The sequence below is a fragment of the Didymella exigua genome, assembly GCF_010094145.1.
Source record: "Didymella exigua CBS 183.55 unplaced genomic scaffold M421scaffold_29, whole genome shotgun sequence".
Lineage (NCBI taxonomy): Eukaryota > Fungi > Ascomycota > Dothideomycetes > Pleosporales > Didymellaceae > Didymella > Didymella exigua.
Window position 1 is genome coordinate 194,132 of NW_022984803.1, and position 15,230 is coordinate 209,361.

The window sequence follows — 15,230 nt, forward strand, 5'->3', positions numbered from 1 at the left end:
TAGTAGAGCGGTCATCCTGCTGATATACGCTCAATATGAACACGTTGAGCCTTGCAAATACGTCTCGTATGTGAGTGATCAACTACGTGATGTTCCTGCGGATATAGAGGATGTTCATCTATTTTGATTGCCGTGCGTGGAGCGGCCAATCAGATAGCACTAATCCAGATGGTGGCCGGATGTCTTCAGCGCGGCCCCAGATCCTAGTATCCCGCTCCTTGGCTATATCTGAACCTTGAAGGCCGGCAGTGGGGTTTCAGTGACCTCCAAAGAGGTAAGCTGCAACCTACAGCGTTACATGGCCTCCCTCAAGAGCCTGTTTCTCCATTGCCAGCTTTGTAGGTTCGACATGGCTCAACTGCGAGGTGCTCCGCCTCTAAGTATTCAATGAGGTCCAAGGAGCGATTGTTAAGGTCGGTGTGTCGCAGAGGCATATTTACTGCCGTCGCCCGGGAAACTGAGCTCGATCATTCCCCTGGTTTTGGAAAAGGCCAAAAACAGCGTGAGCCTTAGCGACGGTGTGTTCAGCCAGCTGGGTCCGCGCACACGGTATCAAGCCTCTTGAGAGCGGCCAACACCTCTTCCCCAAGGTCTTCGCCACTGGCCGGCTGTGCGAATCGCCCATGTCGCAGGTCGCTCAAGGCACCGACAGCTTCTTGGACCTCAGCAAGGGCTCTTTGGCTCTCTTCCTCCATCTCGGTGATCTGTGTCTCGAGGCTCTGGCATGCGTCTTCGATACTGGAGTGGACTGTCTGTAGCGTGTGCGGTGTTTTGCGACCATGACCGGAGAGCTGGCACATTTCTTAGCCGGCGCTTGAACATGAGGTTGCGGCGTAACGTACCTCTTCTTCCATCTGCAGAGCCACAGGATCAGTGCCTGCGACATGTGCATCGTCCACCTCACGTCTCTCTCTCGCGTACGCGTGCCTCAGTTGCTTCGACCGCTTCACCTCCTTTGTTATGTCATTGCGCACAGCCTCAATCTCGGCTTTACGCAGCCGGTGCAGCTCGCGGTACAGATCCTGCACGGCCGGGTTCTCGCGGTGGCTACGGGGGAAGATGTCGGTGAACTGGCGCAGTGTCATGAAGTCGCGCAGCGGTGCGGGTGCGAGGAGGAAGTCACTGAGCAGCTTGGCTTCTTGCGACGGCATTGTTGCGGCGGTCAGTGATTGCTGACGGCTAGTGCCAGTCAATGTTCGCGGCCGGCGCGTCAGTGATGTCGAGAGCGTAGTCAAGTCGGCGCAGGGCTGAGCGTGCATCAAGCGCGACGGCGCGTCTTGGTCTGTGCGTCTCACGGGAGGCTTTTCGATGTGAAGACAACAACGTCGCGCGACACCTGAGCCCATCTCCGGCCTGTTCGGATTAATCAAACCTTTTATCAGCCCGACATCAATCGTTGCTGGACACACTGCGTGGCGCGTGTAGAAGGCAGCAGTGGGTGATACGTGGTGTAGCTCTCACCCTTTCCTCCCGACCTGACTGCCTCGTCTACAACACCAACATCAAAGTTTGACCCAACAGAGCAATCATGGCTCCCGCAGCCGCAGCCGAGCCAACCTACCGCAGAGACGAGAAGGCCTTTTGCTTCCATCATGAGTTGCTCTACGAGGCCAAGGTCACTGATGTGAGGCCCAGCGAGGACGACGATGCAAGTAGTGGCTTCCAGTACAAGGTCCACTACAAAGGGTGGAAGAATACGTACGTACTCAGTCCATCCTCGTTTGCCTATTTGCTCCGTGTCTGTCGTCAGGCAGCTTCGACTTGTGCAAATCGCGTTCGCCCCTCGCCCGCACCTCGACCCTGGACTCAACCACTTCAATATTACACCGCAACAGCACGTCTGCCGCACCCCGCCACTGCCCCGATCTACTTCAACCATCCGAGATTTTCTTCTGGTTGCTTTCACTAACGAATATCAGCTGGGACGATTGGGTGCCTCAGAATCGCCTTCGCAAGCTGAATCCTGAAAATCGTGAACTGGCAAACAGCCTGAGACACGAGATGCTGATGGCTCAGCGTGCCGCCCGGGCGCAACCACCGCCCGTGAAGAAGAAGGCACAGGGCTCCACTCGAGGAAGTGAAGAGCGCCAAACTTCTGTCTCCGCTGCTCCTCGTGGTCAGAAACGCATGCGTGACCAGGACCTTGAAAAGGTATGTTTAGTCTCCCACCCCACAACTACGCTTTTTCACTCACAGTGAGCTCGACCGTGTCTGACTTTTCATTCCAGGAGGAAACGTTCCAGCAGAAGCGCGCTGTGCGCATATACATGCCGGATCGACTGAAGAGCCTGCTTGTCGATGACTGGGAGAACATTACCAAGAACCTGCAGCTCGTTCAGCTGCCATCGAGCAAGCCTGCTGCCATCATCTTAGACGAGTACTTTGCATTTGCTACCTCCACAGGTAACCGCAACAGCACTGAGACAGACATCCTGGAAGAGGTGATTCAAGGCTTGAAAGAATACTTCAACAAGGCTTTGGGGCGACTTCTGCTGTACCGCTTTGAACGCGAACAGTTCTATGATATCTCCACGCAGGTCGAGCAGCCAACACACGACCTTGCTGGCAAGTCGATGTCGGAGATCTACGGTGGCGAGCACCTTCTGCGCCTTTTTGGTAATTCGCTATCATGCTCTGTCGAAACCCGCATTCGCTGACCAAACCCCCAGTCTCTATGCCAGAACTTATCGCTCAGACCAACATGGACGTCCAAGCCATCAACCGTCTTCGCGAAGAACTTAGCGGCATGACGACATGGCTGTCGAAGGAGCCCCAAGTCAATGCCTTCTTCTCATCTGTGTACGAGAGCCCGGGACAAGCCTACATTGACAAGGTCAAGAGCAGCACCTAGGCCCGGGTCTCCCTACATGTGTTCCACTGTATCTGTATCATCACTTCAGCGTGTTGGATAGGGCGCTCGCGGACATTTGGTACTCGACACGCGACTGCCAACTCACGGCGTCCGGCGCAATGCATACTTCGTCTTCTATGTTCCTCTCTCGTTCTCCCAGCGTCATGAACCTCTGATCACATCTCCCAGCACATCCACTGCCCATCGTAGACACACTTCCATATCCCCTTCGGCCTCCCGTGGCATTCCCCATATACCTGTCTTCTCGAGCACATCGTCGTCCAACTCTCCGTCCACGTCCCCGTCTTCGAACAGGAATTTGTGATCTTTGACATAATTTGGCCATACGATCTGGTCAACATAGCCTGGCGGATCCTCCCAGAACCCTTCTAACGTTACGTACCCGCTGCGGGCTTCCCTTCTCTTCTTTGCTATCTCGTAGCTTGTACGCAGGAACATGCGAACGTCGAACAGTTCGCGGATGTGTTTCATCTCCTCGCTGAATAACAAGAAGCCATCGATTATGCAGATGCGCCGATTCTGCCACTCTGGATGATCCTTCAGCAACGCCTCGACCCCTCTCCTCAGCTCGCCCACGACACGCTCAGAGACGCCATGTTCACCGACGCTGTTTTGATCCTCTTTGCTGACCAGCCAGTCCGGGCTTTTGCCGTGCTGCTTGATGTGCAGTAGTGCGTCTCTCAAGCCGCTGAGGTCTAGAGACTCGAGGCAATCCCAATCCTGCACTTGGTTTCTGACGGGGATTTCGGCGTCTGTGAGGTAGAAGTCGTCCAGGTGCACAATCGACAGCTGCTTCTGTGGGAAGATGTCGCGCAGGAGGCGAGAGAGGGTCGTCTTTCCAGAAGATGAAGGGCCTGAGATGCCGACCAGGAGCGGTGGCTGTGGCATGATGACGTGCGTAGTGCGGGAACCAGCTGTTGGAGGTTGAAAGCCCTACTGCTGTCACGCTTGAGGCTGGAAACGTGACTGGTGATGGAGCTGGTGGGGTGTGGGGGCGATCGGCGTTTGGCGTTCGGTCCAGGGACGAAACAGGGTCCACTACCTATACTTTTGGGAGCTTCGAGACACAGTCGTCCCCCAACACTCCTGTCGTAACAGAAGCCCAGCAGCTTGTGAGGCTGCGTCCATTGTTCATATGGAGCCCTCGCCGTTGACGCAGGTGTCAAGACCTGAGCTGTTCCAGCCCAAGATCATCAGCCTTTATGAAACGTTATTCCAGGTGCGCATGTGCTTGTTGAAGCTCGAGGCATAGCTCACGACGAACGCAGGAAGATGAGGAGGATGTCGAACTCACCGAGGGCTTCTGGCAGGAGTTCTTCCTGCACCGCCCCGATCCGGCCGGCCTGAAGCGCATGCTGGACGCCATCTCGCCGGACGAGATGCTGCACCGCCAGGCGCATTCGCAGCAGCTCTTCAGCCGCGCCATCCAAAGGGTCAAGCAGGCCGAACCACCCTCGGACGAGATGGCGCTCGAGGTACGCAAACGCCAAGATCTACGAACCGCGTTCCATGGCTTACCGGCCAGACCTTGACAGGCTTCCTAGACGCCGCCTTGACGAAGAAGTACACGAACCCAAGCTCCGACATCATCTCCGTTCTCGCAGGTCTGCACGATGCCGACGCCGTCATGACCGACTGCATAGCTACGCTGGACACAGTCATCCGGGCAGGGCGCACATGTACGTCGATACGTCGAGGATGCCATCAGCTGCTGCCAGAGCTGACCAGACGCAGTGCCCCTTCGACGCAAGGCTGTCCGAGCGACCCTCTCCATAACCGCGGCTGGCTTCCACACCGCCTTGCCGTCGTACTTCACACATCGCGACCTCTTCCCGTCGCTTATGAGGTACATCCAGGACACCGACGACAGTGCCCAGGTGCTTCCTGCGCTGTATCTCCTCGGCCTCCTCGCCAACTACAATAAGTTCGAGTTCCAGAATCCGTATAGACTGCGGCTGGACGACTTCGTGAACGACGCCATCATACGAGACATGATCACGTGCTTTGGAACGACGTGTGAGGATATCAGAGACGCATATGTAGCCATCCAAGACGACGTGCCTGAGGCTTGGTCATTAGGCTCCACTCTGAGGACGATAGGCCTCGGTGTACTCGCTCCGGGATCGCGGCCAGCAACACCCACACCAAACCCAGAGGAGACAAAGTCCCTCTTCGCGACATTACCTGGACCCGAGATCGGGGTGTTGCTCTCGACATACGACTTTGTGAATGCGAACAAGGTCTTTTGCTTTAATCTAGCATCTTTACCTGCGCCGTCAAAGGGCACGCCTTCGCCACTCAGCGCGTACCTATCCATGACTTCGTACCTGCTGCAGCACGCGCATCGATCAACAAGATCTGCGTTGTACACATACTTGTGCCTGTTCATTTTGCAAATACTAGTAGAGGACAAAGAGCTTGTGAAGCGACTATGTAGCGATGAAAGCAAGTTGTCTGTCCGCATGTGCCGGCAACGGCAGCCCTTCCTACCGCAAGCCACTGGCGAGCGGACCCCGGCTGCTGTCATCCTAGATCTCATGGTTGACGGGATCAATCACAACCTCCGAAGACGGCTTGACATTGACCTCTACATGTAAGCGCACTTTCTTGCACTACCCTTCCTCAGCTGACATGTGACAGCTTCTCACTAGGCATTCTGCTACGTCTACTCTCCTACCTCAGCCGTACCAAGACACGCATCGCCTACCACTGGTCCGAACTTTGGAGGACATTGTTGTCCTTCCTCCGCTTCCTGACGCAGTACGAAAGCGACATCAAGTCGAACTACAAATCCACCAAGATGATCGACATCCTTGTGCACGTCCTCGCATTTGCACTTTCGAGCGGCGAGAACTTCCTACCAGACCCAGCTTCATACGACGACCTCTTCTACAAACTCGTCGAGACGGGCGACATCCTAACCAAGTTCCGCGACACATTTGGACTTGGCAGCTCAGCCGCAATGCAAATCTTGGTGAATGTATCCTCCCATTACCACTCCCTGCTGGCAGATGGCAAGAAGGGAAAGCACTTTAGTCCTGAGGAGGTCAGCGTTGTGATCAAGCAGGGGTACGAAACGCTGTCTATTGACTCGAGCGAGGGCCTGGATGGATGGGAGAAATATCGCGAAGCCGACTCCAGGTCGCTGCTGAAGAAGATAGCGAGAGCGGCCGTGGAGGATGCGAAAGCGCTGAATGAAGAACGATGAAGTCGCTCTTGCGCCACCTCTTTACTCGTGCTCCTTCCGCGCATCATGACAGAAGTCGAGGCTTCCCCGTGCAAACGTTGATCTAGCAAACACGCTCTTACCTGCTACGATCGTCAACATCATGCTTCCGCAAGTGCCTGACCTCCTGTGCACCGTATCGCCATCTTCACACCAGCCATCACATATCGCAGCATACTAGCTGCGGACACTCACTACCAACACCATATTCCTATCGTCAACATGGGCGACCTCTCCGAGCAACAGATTGAGCCTCTCGCTGCAGCTGAAAATAGCGAAGACCTCTGGAGCCCACCCAGTCCTGCCACCACATCCGCAACGCCGGTACCGGCTAGCGAGCCAAAGAAGAAGAAGGGCAAGCTGGGCATCTTCTCAAGGTGCAAGCCTGACGAGGTTGATGAGAGTGCAAAGACCGCCACCGTTCCGAAAACAGTGGCCGAGAGTTCCAGGTCTGGAGCTACTGCAGCTCCTGTCGAGGAGGCAGTCACGCCTGATGAGACAGCAGATGACGCAGCATCCGCAACTGCATCACGGAGGTTGTCGGTGAATCTCAACGACGTCAATCATGCAGGCGCCTCGTCTTTTGCTCCACTACCAAGAGAAGGAGTGGCACCCAGCGCAGACCCGGACTTTTCTGTACCGACGCTCAACATCGCACCGGCAACTCCTCGAGTGCACTATAACGCGGAATTGGTAAACGGCGACTTAATCCGGGCACTATATACGAATCGCTCTGATAGTCGTAGAGCCCGCGGATCGAGGACAGGGGACAACGAACCCAAGTACCCTCTCAAGATATCCGAGGAGCCCGGTGATTACCCACACATCAACGGTCCGCGCAATGTGAAGTGCTTTGGTCGGTTGCCGTACGTGACCCACCGCATCTATATACCCCTTGCCAGACATTGGGTCAGCCACCGACCCATCGCAAGATACGCGGGAGACCCGCTTTTCAAGCTCAGCAAGGCATGTCCGTACATACTTGTACCTCAGGTACTGGCTGCTCGACTCCAGCTCATAGTCGAAACGCCTTTCATAATACCAGATGAGGTCAAAGAGTTGGCAGCTGAGAGAGGGCTTGATGTTGCCTCGCTGGAAGGCTACGATATCGCGTTGTTGACCATCCTGGGTGCTCTCTGGAACGATTAGCAATCAAGCCCGTACGATCGGGATGGTGGATGGCTCCTTTCAGGCGTCAAAATCGAGGGCAAAAAGGAACCTGACTATGAGGACCATCGATTGGCGCTGTACTTCCTTCGACGCCACGGGATTGCACATCTTCGTTATTGCAACATACTGGAATTTATCGAGCACATCAAGAGGTGGCGCCAAATACCGAACCCTGCACACCTCCTTGAACTCGGCATTTCCGGACAAGGGGGAGGATGTATCACTTGGACATACATTGTCCAGCGTATGAAAGATCTCGATATCGATCCCGCAAAACTGGACATGGAATTTTATCAAGGCCTCATTGAAGTCAAAACATACAGGGATCTGACCGCCAGATTATTGAAGCTCAAGGAGATGGCCGAGGATGGCACGCTCGACGAACGCTTCCAGAAGTGGGACAAGGTCCGCGACAAGAGACTCTACGACTGGCAAACGACCATCATGGCCGAGAAGAAGAACGACCCGGGAATGAACAACAGACGCTTCTCGCACCGTCACCCTATGGGTATTGCTATGGATGACCCACGAGCCGACCCCTCGCTGCAGGCATTCCTGGAAGCCAAAAAAGCCGAGGCGGCCTTCGAGGCTGCGCAAGCAGCTGCTGAAGCTGCAGTCCCCGATTCTCCTTTGCTTCCGCCGTCCGACGAGGAACAGCTCCAGGCGCAAAAGCAGGCGAAGAAGAAGTGGTACGTGACGTGCTGGGCAGCGCCACTCAAAGCGATGAAGGGCTGGGGCTGGTCGTACATTGTCTACTCGCTCCTTGTGCTTCTGCCGCTCATTGGTGGGTTTACGTGGGCGAGTATGGGGGGTGGAGAAAATGACAAGTTCACGGATCATCACTCCTGATCTGCATTGACATTTCGGTGGAGTGTGTGGGTTTGTGGGGATAGACCAATACCGCAGCGTGCAAGCCGTCCACCCCATCGTTCATTTCTTCGACCGTGATGCGTGCTATGCACCCCATCCTAAGCACCAATCGTCCGGTCCATATCCTTGCTTCCCCCGTACCCTTGCTCTCTCCTCTGCTTCTCCGCACTCGTCTCGTCCGTCGGCTTATCCGCCTGCCCAGTCACTGTGTTCGTCTTGCCGCCCATCCCGCCCTCCTGGATACTCTGCCCATACCGGATCTTGTCCGCGACCGTGATGCCGTGCGTGTTCGGCTCGTCCGTCTTGCGCGTTTCCAGCGCGGTGGGCTGCTCGGTGCTTCCGCCTTGCATTGCTGAGGCTGTGGCACGTCGGTCAGTGTGTGACTGTGACTGTGACTGTGACTGTGATTGAGGGTGAGGGTGAGGAAGGGGAATGGGGGAACGAGGGGTGTGTACCGCCCAGTTGTCCGGCTTCTTGCTTGTGGGGGAGCATGTCGGAGTACTCTGCTTCGTACTGCGTTTGCTCGCCGCCCTTCTCCGTGTCCATGAGGCCTGAGGACATTGTGTGCTGGGTCTGAACTTTGTGGGTAGTGGCGCTAGACTGTATAGGAATGGATGGGGAATTGGATGGGGAATTGGAGTTGTGGAATTGGTGGTGCTGAAGCTATGATGGAGCCCGTGGTAGAGCTCAACGCGTGCGGAGTATGACGTAGTCATCTCGACACGTCCCCACTTCTACGCCAAACGCCTTTTGCATGCAAGCCCGTACTGGAATGCTCCATTGGGCAATGGACGCCATGGACACAGACCAGTTATGCTCTATGCCGAGTCGAAATCAATGCCCATGGAGAAGCTGTCAACGTTAGCGGCAGTCTTGTTATGTCATTAGGCGGGTTTGCATACCTCTCGTATAACCTCATATACTTCGCAACGAATGCTTCTAGATGGAAGATCTGCTTGCTGCCCATTTTGCAGCGGTGCTCGTAGAAAGCAGCCCACTTGATGACTTCTGGCTTGAGCGCATCGTCCGTCTTGGGTATCAGCTTCCACGTGAGTGTCTTGATGATGGTTGTCGAGTCGATGCAGTGCGAGAGGAGGTCGTATAGCGAGGCGCGGACTTGCAGTAATCGTTGTGGACTCCGCTCCTCGACGATCTGTCTTGCAATCTGCTCGATGAGTGCTTCCCAATCCGGTGGCGGGATGTGCGTTTGGTCTGTGACTTTCTCGCTGTCTTGATCAGCATCAACTCTCAGCGATGTTTGGGCTGACGTACTTTTGCGCGTGAACAGCTTCAAACATGAGCAGAGCCTTGCGCAGATTTCTCCCGCTCTCCTTCGCAATCCTCCTGTTGAGCGGCGCGACCTCGCTCCAGCCTTCCTTCCTGCCCACGGTCCCCAGAACCCCGCAGATTTCGTCCTCCGTAGGTGCTGCCACCCTGACAAGCAGTGTTCTGCTCCGAATGGGTGCGATGATGTTGCTTGTGGAGTTGGCCAACAGGATCAATCGCAAGTTAGGGCTGTATTTCTCCATGGTCCTTCTGAGCGCCGCCTGCGCATCTCGGGTCAAGTGGTCTGCCTCATTGATCACGACGACTTTGAAGCGCTGCTTTGCGCCCAAGTCGACTTGTTGTGTCTGCGCAACCTCCTTGAGCAGATCCTGCACGACCACTCTATCATAGTTGCCGACATCTGAGGGTGTGATTTCGAGATGGTATACGGATGCGACGATGTTGAACTCGAGCTTGCGGTTGGTGGTGGTTTGGAACACGCGGGCGTCGATCTTGATCTTCTCGACACCGGGACCGTAAAGCTCCTTGAGTGTTGCGACGATGCGAGTCTTCTTGCCTGCGCCAGACGGTCCGTAGACCAGAAGATGAGGGAAGTCACCGCTTTGTGCCTTGATAATTTTGTGAGCTCGAGAAAGTTGCGCATGGGCCAAAAGCACTCACGAGAGCCCTGAGGCGGTCTGAAAGCTCTGGGTGGTAGTTCAGAGCCTCGAGGTTGCGGGGACGGTGTTTGTCTACTAGGAGTGCCATCTTGCAGCTGTTGTGCGGTGGATCAGGAAGTTCGATAATGTCGTGATGCCTCGACGCGAACAGACGCGTCGCGACTTCCTCGACGCGTTAAGTGGTGGCCGCACGGGCCAGCTGATGCCTTGCAGCGAGCAGCTTTACACGTCCTCCATCCAGAACTCACGATTCATCGACTGAGAGACTCCAAGACTGGACACCGCTTCTCTTTCTGTCTACCTTTGCGAATCTGCTCCGTGCTGCTCTCAGCCACACCGTTGCTGATGAGAACTTGCTCATGAGGCTGAGTTCTATTTCCCTTGCCACAGCGCCGCAATCGCCAGGTATCGCGAGGCTCTTTGTTCATGTGGGCCCAACACGAGGCTTACATTGCGTAACCACGAGCCTGTCCGATAAGGATGATGCTCCACCAGGTTATGGGGATCAGGCTGAAAATAGCTGTGATGTCTCACCTGATTAAATCTGGCGGTCAAGCAAGTGCATGCGTGAGGCCTCCCGCACAGCAACAATTCATATCTGAACAGGTGACGTAGATGTATATTCGAGATACTAACCGTGACAGTATTCTGATTCGCCATGTCCGGCGCCCGTTCCTACAATGGCTACTTCTTTGGCCTGATATGAACAGTGATCAAGCTCCCGGCGCTCAGCAGCAAGCACACCCCAGTAAACAACACAACCGCCTTGTACGTCCCGAGCCCATATCCTCCGTCGCCACTTGACCACCTTAGCAACCCAGCACTGATCGGACCAGCAGCAATGTTACCCACCCCTTTGCCAAAGTTGAACATTCCAAATATGGCTTGTGCGGCAGAAGGTTCTTCGCTAACAGCAGTGACCATCCTCGCCCACATGGCTGTATATCCAGCGCCAAAAAACCCATAGAGCAGTGCAAACAGGACCAGAGGTGCAACGGAGCGCGCAAGCCCCCAAGCACCCAGTGTTGCAATCGCTGCGACGGATGCCGACAGCGTGATGAGTGCATTGACTGAGGTCCGTTTGTCAGAGAGGTACCCGAATGTGAACTGGCCAGCAACCTGGGCGACGCTCATAAGCGCGAGCAAAAGCGCGCCTTTTGATGTGCTGAGGCCAACTGCACTCGCGTACGAGGGCAGGTAGAGCGCAGGGAAGAAGTAGCCAAGGCCCATGAGCAGATTGCTGATGCTGTAGATCCAGAAAAGCCGGGTTCGCAGAAAGGTCCAGTCCGCCCTCAATGCGAGGCCCTGCTGTTGACCGGGCCGACCTTTGAGCAGCGGAATAAGTGGTCCCGTCAATGCGAACAGAAAGACTGCTACGCCTCTCAGTGTCGTTCTGTGCCCATATTTGTGAAGCAGTGCTTGAAGTGTCAAAGGTGTCACTGCACCACTGACGCCAGAGGCACTGCACAGCATCCCGTATGCCATGCCGCGCCGGCGGATCCAGTACTCATCTACCATTGACAAGATCGGATAGTAGAAGATGATGAAGCCAACGCCGTAGAGCACTCCCTGTGTTAAGATTAGTGTCCTGAGCGAGTTCGCAAAAGACCCTGCGACGAGACCAAGAATGCAAAGCGGCCATCCCACAAGGATCATGTGCGTCCTGTAATTCGACCATCGGCGGATGAAAGGTATGACAAGTGGAGCGCCGAGGTACGAGATACCGGATGCAGTAGTACCGACGACGGAGATGTATGGGCTATTGCGGAATTCGGGGATTGAGGTGTAATACTCCTGGAAGACGCCGAAAGACAGCTGTTCGATACGTGAGCAGGCTTCTGTCCGATGTAGGTCCAAGCATCAATCTGGACGAGGTACCTACAGGGAATCCCCAGAGAAGCGATTCGAACACGAAGGCGGAGAGAAGGAGGCGCCATGCCTCAAAGCCGCCGTCAATTGGAGGGCCGGTGGTCTGATCTGAAAATGTTGTTGATTCTGGTGAAAGATGTTCTAGTTCAATGGCCTGTGGGTTTCCTTGCGATGTAGAGTTGGCCTCCACCGAACGAACTTCAACTTGGCGAGACATGTTAGTGGTCATGTTCTAGACGCTGTGTCTTCTACAGCAAAATCGATGTCGTCATACTGAGTATCGGTGTTGAGGTTGAAGGCTGTTGTGATACTTGATCGGGGCAACGCTGCTGCGGTAGTTGATCTTCACCCTTGCGTCCCTCGGTCCCGCCCCGCTCTGACCGTGACCATTGGGAAGAGGTCACGTGAAAGCTTAGCGCCTATGTCCAACTCTCTAGCCCTTAATGTTACATTATTGTTGTCAAAGGAACCGTTCTCATGGCTGCCGACTAAACACTCAACCTTGAGCATGCCATCTCTCGTGAGCACCCATCGCAAACAGCGGCATGTAGGCGCCACAGTCATCGCATCGGTATGTATCGGCATCTAGCATCTCGTCGTCTTCCTCCCAAAAATCATCAATATCGGTGGCAGTTTCTTGGGACGGCGTTGGTATGTCTTCGGATCCAAATCTGCTGAGGGCGAACTTTGGTGGGTAGAAGTGAGTCTCACCCCTGATTGGCGGCTCTTCTCCAGGCTCCTCTGATACGACCTGCCGTTCTGCTATTGGTTTGGGGTTCTCCTGGAGGCCCCCAGTGGGTTCATCTCGCACTTTGAACGGTGCCAGAACATCATCCTGTCTTCTAAACATCTTACCAATGTCCCGGCCAGCTCCACCCTTTTCGCTCGCTCCTTCTACCATGTTGGTTGCCGCAAGATTGACGAGACTGAGGTTCCAAACCTGCTTCTCGGGGTGCAATTGCTTGAACAGTGGTATGAGTGCCTCCCGGATCAGTCTGTCAGCGAGCGTTTCTACGCCTTCCTTCAAATTGAAGACAAAACTGGGCATTGGCGCTGACTTGGAGATGCGTGCGAACGAGCGATTGCGGCTCCCATCTGGGTTCTGAGGCGGACGTGGACGCGTGGAAAGGCGAAGCGTCTTAGGATGGGCAAGCCAACGCTGTGTAGGCGGCCCGCTAGTAGGACCTGTATCGTCGACTGGCTCCTGGTCGAGCTCCACCAGATCAGTGCGCATCCGTCTAAGCAAACTGATGGCTAAGACGCGCAGCTGCTTCATTACTTCTGACATGGTGTCAAGACGAACATAGCTATCTTCGATGCTGATCTGCCGAGGTAGTTCGCGAGCTTGACTGACGGGTGTATCATCTGAGCCGTTCAGTAGATTCCAGACTCGGGTGCCTATACCATGCGGCATTCCAGGACCACCGAGTATCCGCTCTAAGACATCTGGACCCATGTCTGAGTAAGTGCGCACGTCTCGCACGCAGACAGGGTCTTTCGTTCCACCATACACGAGACCATCATCGAAGTCTGCCGGTCGCTGGAGGACGTGATGACGAATCTTCTGGGCAATCTTAAAGCCAATACCCGGAATCTTGCCTACTTCGTGATCGTCGATGAAAGGCGTGACATTGTCCCAGTCATTGTCATCCGCGTTATACGGCGGTATCAGTGTCGTTTGACTATTTGGCTTATGAACGTTGCCCACGAGCTTACTGAGTAACTTGTTCGTTGATATGCCGACCGTAGCTGTGTATCCCAGATCGTACTCAAGTTTCTGCCGGATATGCTGAGCTAAGTGACTCGCTAGTAGCAGGCGAAAGCGTAAGGAGTCATCTGAGGTGGCAGCTGTGGGTGCTTGTCAGACGTATATTAGGTATGAGGCCATGAAACATGAAACGCGGGGAAACGAAACGGCCACAATGCTGATGTGTATCGCAAGCTCTGGGCGCAATGTCGGTCGATCGCATAAGAAACATGAGACGAATTTCCCGCCTACTTGCCGCACTGCGAGTTTCTGGGAAATTCTAGAAGCACAGGCATGCAGTTCATGCAGCCCTGCAGTCATGTGGATGGAAGAGCTTACTGTGTGTTTCGTGTGTTGTCTCTGGATAAACAGGACCAGCGTAGTGATTTGCATCGAACGAGAAACCCACTGTTGGATCATGCTTGGACAGACGAAAGAAAGAATGGCTGAGGTTTGCCAGGGTCAAGGTTGCAACATTGCTGTCAACGAGATCTGACACATCGAGCCAGACCTCGTCGAAGCCAAGTCGCTCACATCGAGAGTTCCAAGAAAAGGAGCTCAGGAAGGCATAAAGTTGTTTCGAAGCATTCCGGAATCGTGTGAGATCCTCGCCCAAGACGATGACCACATCTGGACAAGCCTTCTTAGCCTCTGTAATCAGCTGCAGCTTGTACAATCCCTGGTCCGGTCAGCAGACTGACACTTGGCATCGTCTGTAGTTCAAGAGTGCATTGGTGTTGCAAGACTGCACAAGACTATGCTTGCGTACCCACGCGTGGGCAACGACACGTGCGGGCAGCATGACAAGAGGTGGAGATGTACCCTTCGACGAGCTTCGTAGTTGCAAGTCACGACGATCTGCTTCTGTTGCACAGCGAGTGGGAGGGCCTTGAGGTGGGGCTGCTCGCGCTCGAAGACGCTGGCGTAGAAGCAGTCCTAATGGGGCGCGTGTAAGCTAACGTCGAGCGCCAGTCATCTGAACACGGCCATGACTCTCGGTGCACAGGGCAACACGTACATAGTCCTAAATGCGTACAGGTAGCACGTTAGCAACGCTGAGTGCGATCAGACGCAAGCAATTACGAGGATGTGAGGCGGTCCACGGCGTCCAGGCGCTCTTGCTAAGGCTGTGTAACATTCGCGACGGGATGCCTGGTGGCGGACTGTGTGCGCAGTGCTGACCTACAAAGTGGATGATGGTCGAGTCGAGCTGCCGCTTCAGCCTCCTTCTGCGCGGGCGGTCCATGGCACGACCAGGTGGACACGCGAAGGGACAGACGAAGCGGAGGGCGAAGCCACCTGGCACCGGAGGGAGTCGGCGGCTCGCAGTCTGACACGCCGCGTTGGTGGAGGAGCAGGTGCGGAGGATGCAAAACAAGAAGGCGCTACGGGCTGGTTGTGAGTGGGTCGCGGCTCCCTGTTTGTTCAAGGTTCAAAATAGCGTGCCTGCCAAAAATAACCTGGGTAGCCGCTGCCTCTCAGCACGCGCGTCTACCACCGCAACGATCAAAAGCAGCGTGGCCCCGCGCC

At 55.0% G+C, this 15,230-nt stretch overlaps 9 protein-coding genes across 9 annotated transcripts; 3 read left to right on the plus strand and 6 right to left on the minus strand.

Moving 5' to 3' along the window:
- Positions 1-524: 524 nt before the first annotated feature.
- Positions 525-1,151, minus strand: M421DRAFT_69958 (uncharacterized protein; the record flags this gene model as incomplete). Its single annotated transcript, XM_033596658.1, has 2 exons — positions 525-791; positions 843-1,151. The coding sequence occupies 2 exons, from the start codon at positions 1,149-1,151 to the stop codon at positions 525-527; spliced, it is 576 nt and encodes a 191-aa protein (XP_033445709.1).
- Positions 1,152-1,437: 286 nt separating this feature from the next.
- Positions 1,438-2,932, plus strand: M421DRAFT_242771 (NuA4 histone acetyltransferase complex, Eaf3/MRG15 subunit). The gene is made up of 4 exons (XM_033588508.1): positions 1,438-1,698; positions 1,920-2,153; positions 2,207-2,616; positions 2,670-2,932. Exons 1-4 carry the CDS (start codon positions 1,529-1,531, stop codon positions 2,849-2,851), a joined length of 996 nt encoding a protein of 331 aa, XP_033445710.1. The 5' UTR covers positions 1,438-1,528; the 3' UTR covers positions 2,852-2,932.
- M421DRAFT_423773 (P-loop containing nucleoside triphosphate hydrolase protein) lies at positions 2,579-3,844 on the minus strand. The gene is made up of 2 exons (XM_033593572.1): positions 2,670-3,844; positions 2,579-2,616 (listed from the first exon to the last, which is right to left on the minus strand). Exon 1 carries the CDS (start codon positions 3,758-3,760, stop codon positions 3,014-3,016), a length of 747 nt encoding a protein of 248 aa, XP_033445711.1. The 5' UTR covers positions 3,761-3,844; the 3' UTR covers positions 2,579-2,616; positions 2,670-3,013.
- Positions 3,845-4,007: 163 nt separating this feature from the next.
- M421DRAFT_70039 (DUF1741-domain-containing protein) lies at positions 4,008-6,080 on the plus strand (the record flags this gene model as incomplete). Its single annotated transcript, XM_033596670.1, has 5 exons — positions 4,008-4,091; positions 4,141-4,347; positions 4,398-4,551; positions 4,607-5,465; positions 5,513-6,080. The coding sequence occupies 5 exons, from the start codon at positions 4,008-4,010 to the stop codon at positions 6,078-6,080; spliced, it is 1,872 nt and encodes a 623-aa protein (XP_033445712.1).
- A 240-nt stretch (positions 6,081-6,320) lies between these two features.
- On the plus strand, positions 6,321-8,117 carry M421DRAFT_7935 (uncharacterized protein; the record flags this gene model as incomplete). Its single annotated transcript, XM_033597473.1, has 2 exons — positions 6,321-7,227; positions 7,291-8,117. 2 exons carry the CDS (start codon positions 6,321-6,323, stop codon positions 8,115-8,117), a joined length of 1,734 nt encoding a protein of 577 aa, XP_033445713.1.
- A 59-nt stretch (positions 8,118-8,176) lies between these two features.
- Positions 8,177-8,827, minus strand: M421DRAFT_242784 (uncharacterized protein). The gene is made up of 2 exons (XM_033588510.1): positions 8,594-8,827; positions 8,177-8,496 (listed from the first exon to the last, which is right to left on the minus strand). Exons 1-2 carry the CDS (start codon positions 8,697-8,699, stop codon positions 8,237-8,239), a joined length of 366 nt encoding a protein of 121 aa, XP_033445714.1. The 5' UTR covers positions 8,700-8,827; the 3' UTR covers positions 8,177-8,236.
- A 129-nt stretch (positions 8,828-8,956) lies between these two features.
- Positions 8,957-10,172, minus strand: M421DRAFT_69860 (P-loop containing nucleoside triphosphate hydrolase protein; the record flags this gene model as incomplete). The annotated part of the gene is made up of 4 exons (XM_033596651.1): positions 8,957-8,990; positions 9,041-9,364; positions 9,411-10,033; positions 10,086-10,172. 4 exons carry the CDS (start codon positions 10,170-10,172, stop codon positions 8,957-8,959), a joined length of 1,068 nt encoding a protein of 355 aa, XP_033445715.1.
- A 596-nt stretch (positions 10,173-10,768) lies between these two features.
- On the minus strand, positions 10,769-12,170 carry M421DRAFT_7938 (MFS general substrate transporter; the record flags this gene model as incomplete). The annotated part of the gene is made up of 2 exons (XM_033597474.1): positions 10,769-11,899; positions 11,967-12,170. The coding sequence occupies 2 exons, from the start codon at positions 12,168-12,170 to the stop codon at positions 10,769-10,771; spliced, it is 1,335 nt and encodes a 444-aa protein (XP_033445716.1).
- M421DRAFT_242780 (DNA/RNA polymerase) lies at positions 12,095-15,066 on the minus strand. Its single transcript, XM_033588509.1, has 5 exons — positions 14,887-15,066; positions 14,719-14,724; positions 14,523-14,636; positions 14,040-14,379; positions 12,095-13,801 (listed from the first exon to the last, which is right to left on the minus strand). The coding sequence occupies exons 1-5, from the start codon at positions 14,944-14,946 to the stop codon at positions 12,450-12,452; spliced, it is 1,872 nt and encodes a 623-aa protein (XP_033445717.1). The 5' UTR covers positions 14,947-15,066; the 3' UTR covers positions 12,095-12,449.
- Between the last annotated feature and the right edge of the window lie 164 nt (positions 15,067-15,230).

Coding starts and splice junctions, on each gene's coding strand:
- M421DRAFT_242784 (XM_033588510.1), bottom strand. CDS start 8,699: ATGTCCTCAGGCCTCATGGACACGGAGAAGGGCGGCGAGCAAACGCAG. Junction 8,497..8,593: donor AGAAGCCGGACAACTGGGCG/GTACACACCCCT, acceptor GACGTGCCACAG/CCTCAGCAATGCAAGGCGGA.
- M421DRAFT_242771 (XM_033588508.1), top strand. CDS start 1,529: ATGGCTCCCGCAGCCGCAGCCGAGCCAACCTACCGCAGAGACGAGAAG. Junction 1,699..1,919: donor TACAAAGGGTGGAAGAATAC/GTACGTACTCAG, acceptor AACGAATATCAG/CTGGGACGATTGGGTGCCTC. Junction 2,154..2,206: donor GACCAGGACCTTGAAAAGGT/ATGTTTAGTCTC, acceptor AGTGAGCTCGAC/CGTGTCTGACTTTTCATTCC.
- M421DRAFT_423773 (XM_033593572.1), bottom strand. CDS start 3,760: ATGCCACAGCCACCGCTCCTGGTCGGCATCTCAGGCCCTTCATCTTCT.
- M421DRAFT_242780 (XM_033588509.1), bottom strand. CDS start 14,946: ATGGACCGCCCGCGCAGAAGGAGGCTGAAGCGGCAGCTCGACTCGACC. Junction 14,380..14,522: donor ACTACGAAGCTCGTCGAAGG/GTACATCTCCAC, acceptor TGACCGGACCAG/GGATTGTACAAGCTGCAGCT. Junction 13,802..14,039: donor GACAACACACGAAACACACA/GTAAGCTCTTCC, acceptor AAGCACCCACAG/CTGCCACCTCAGATGACTCC.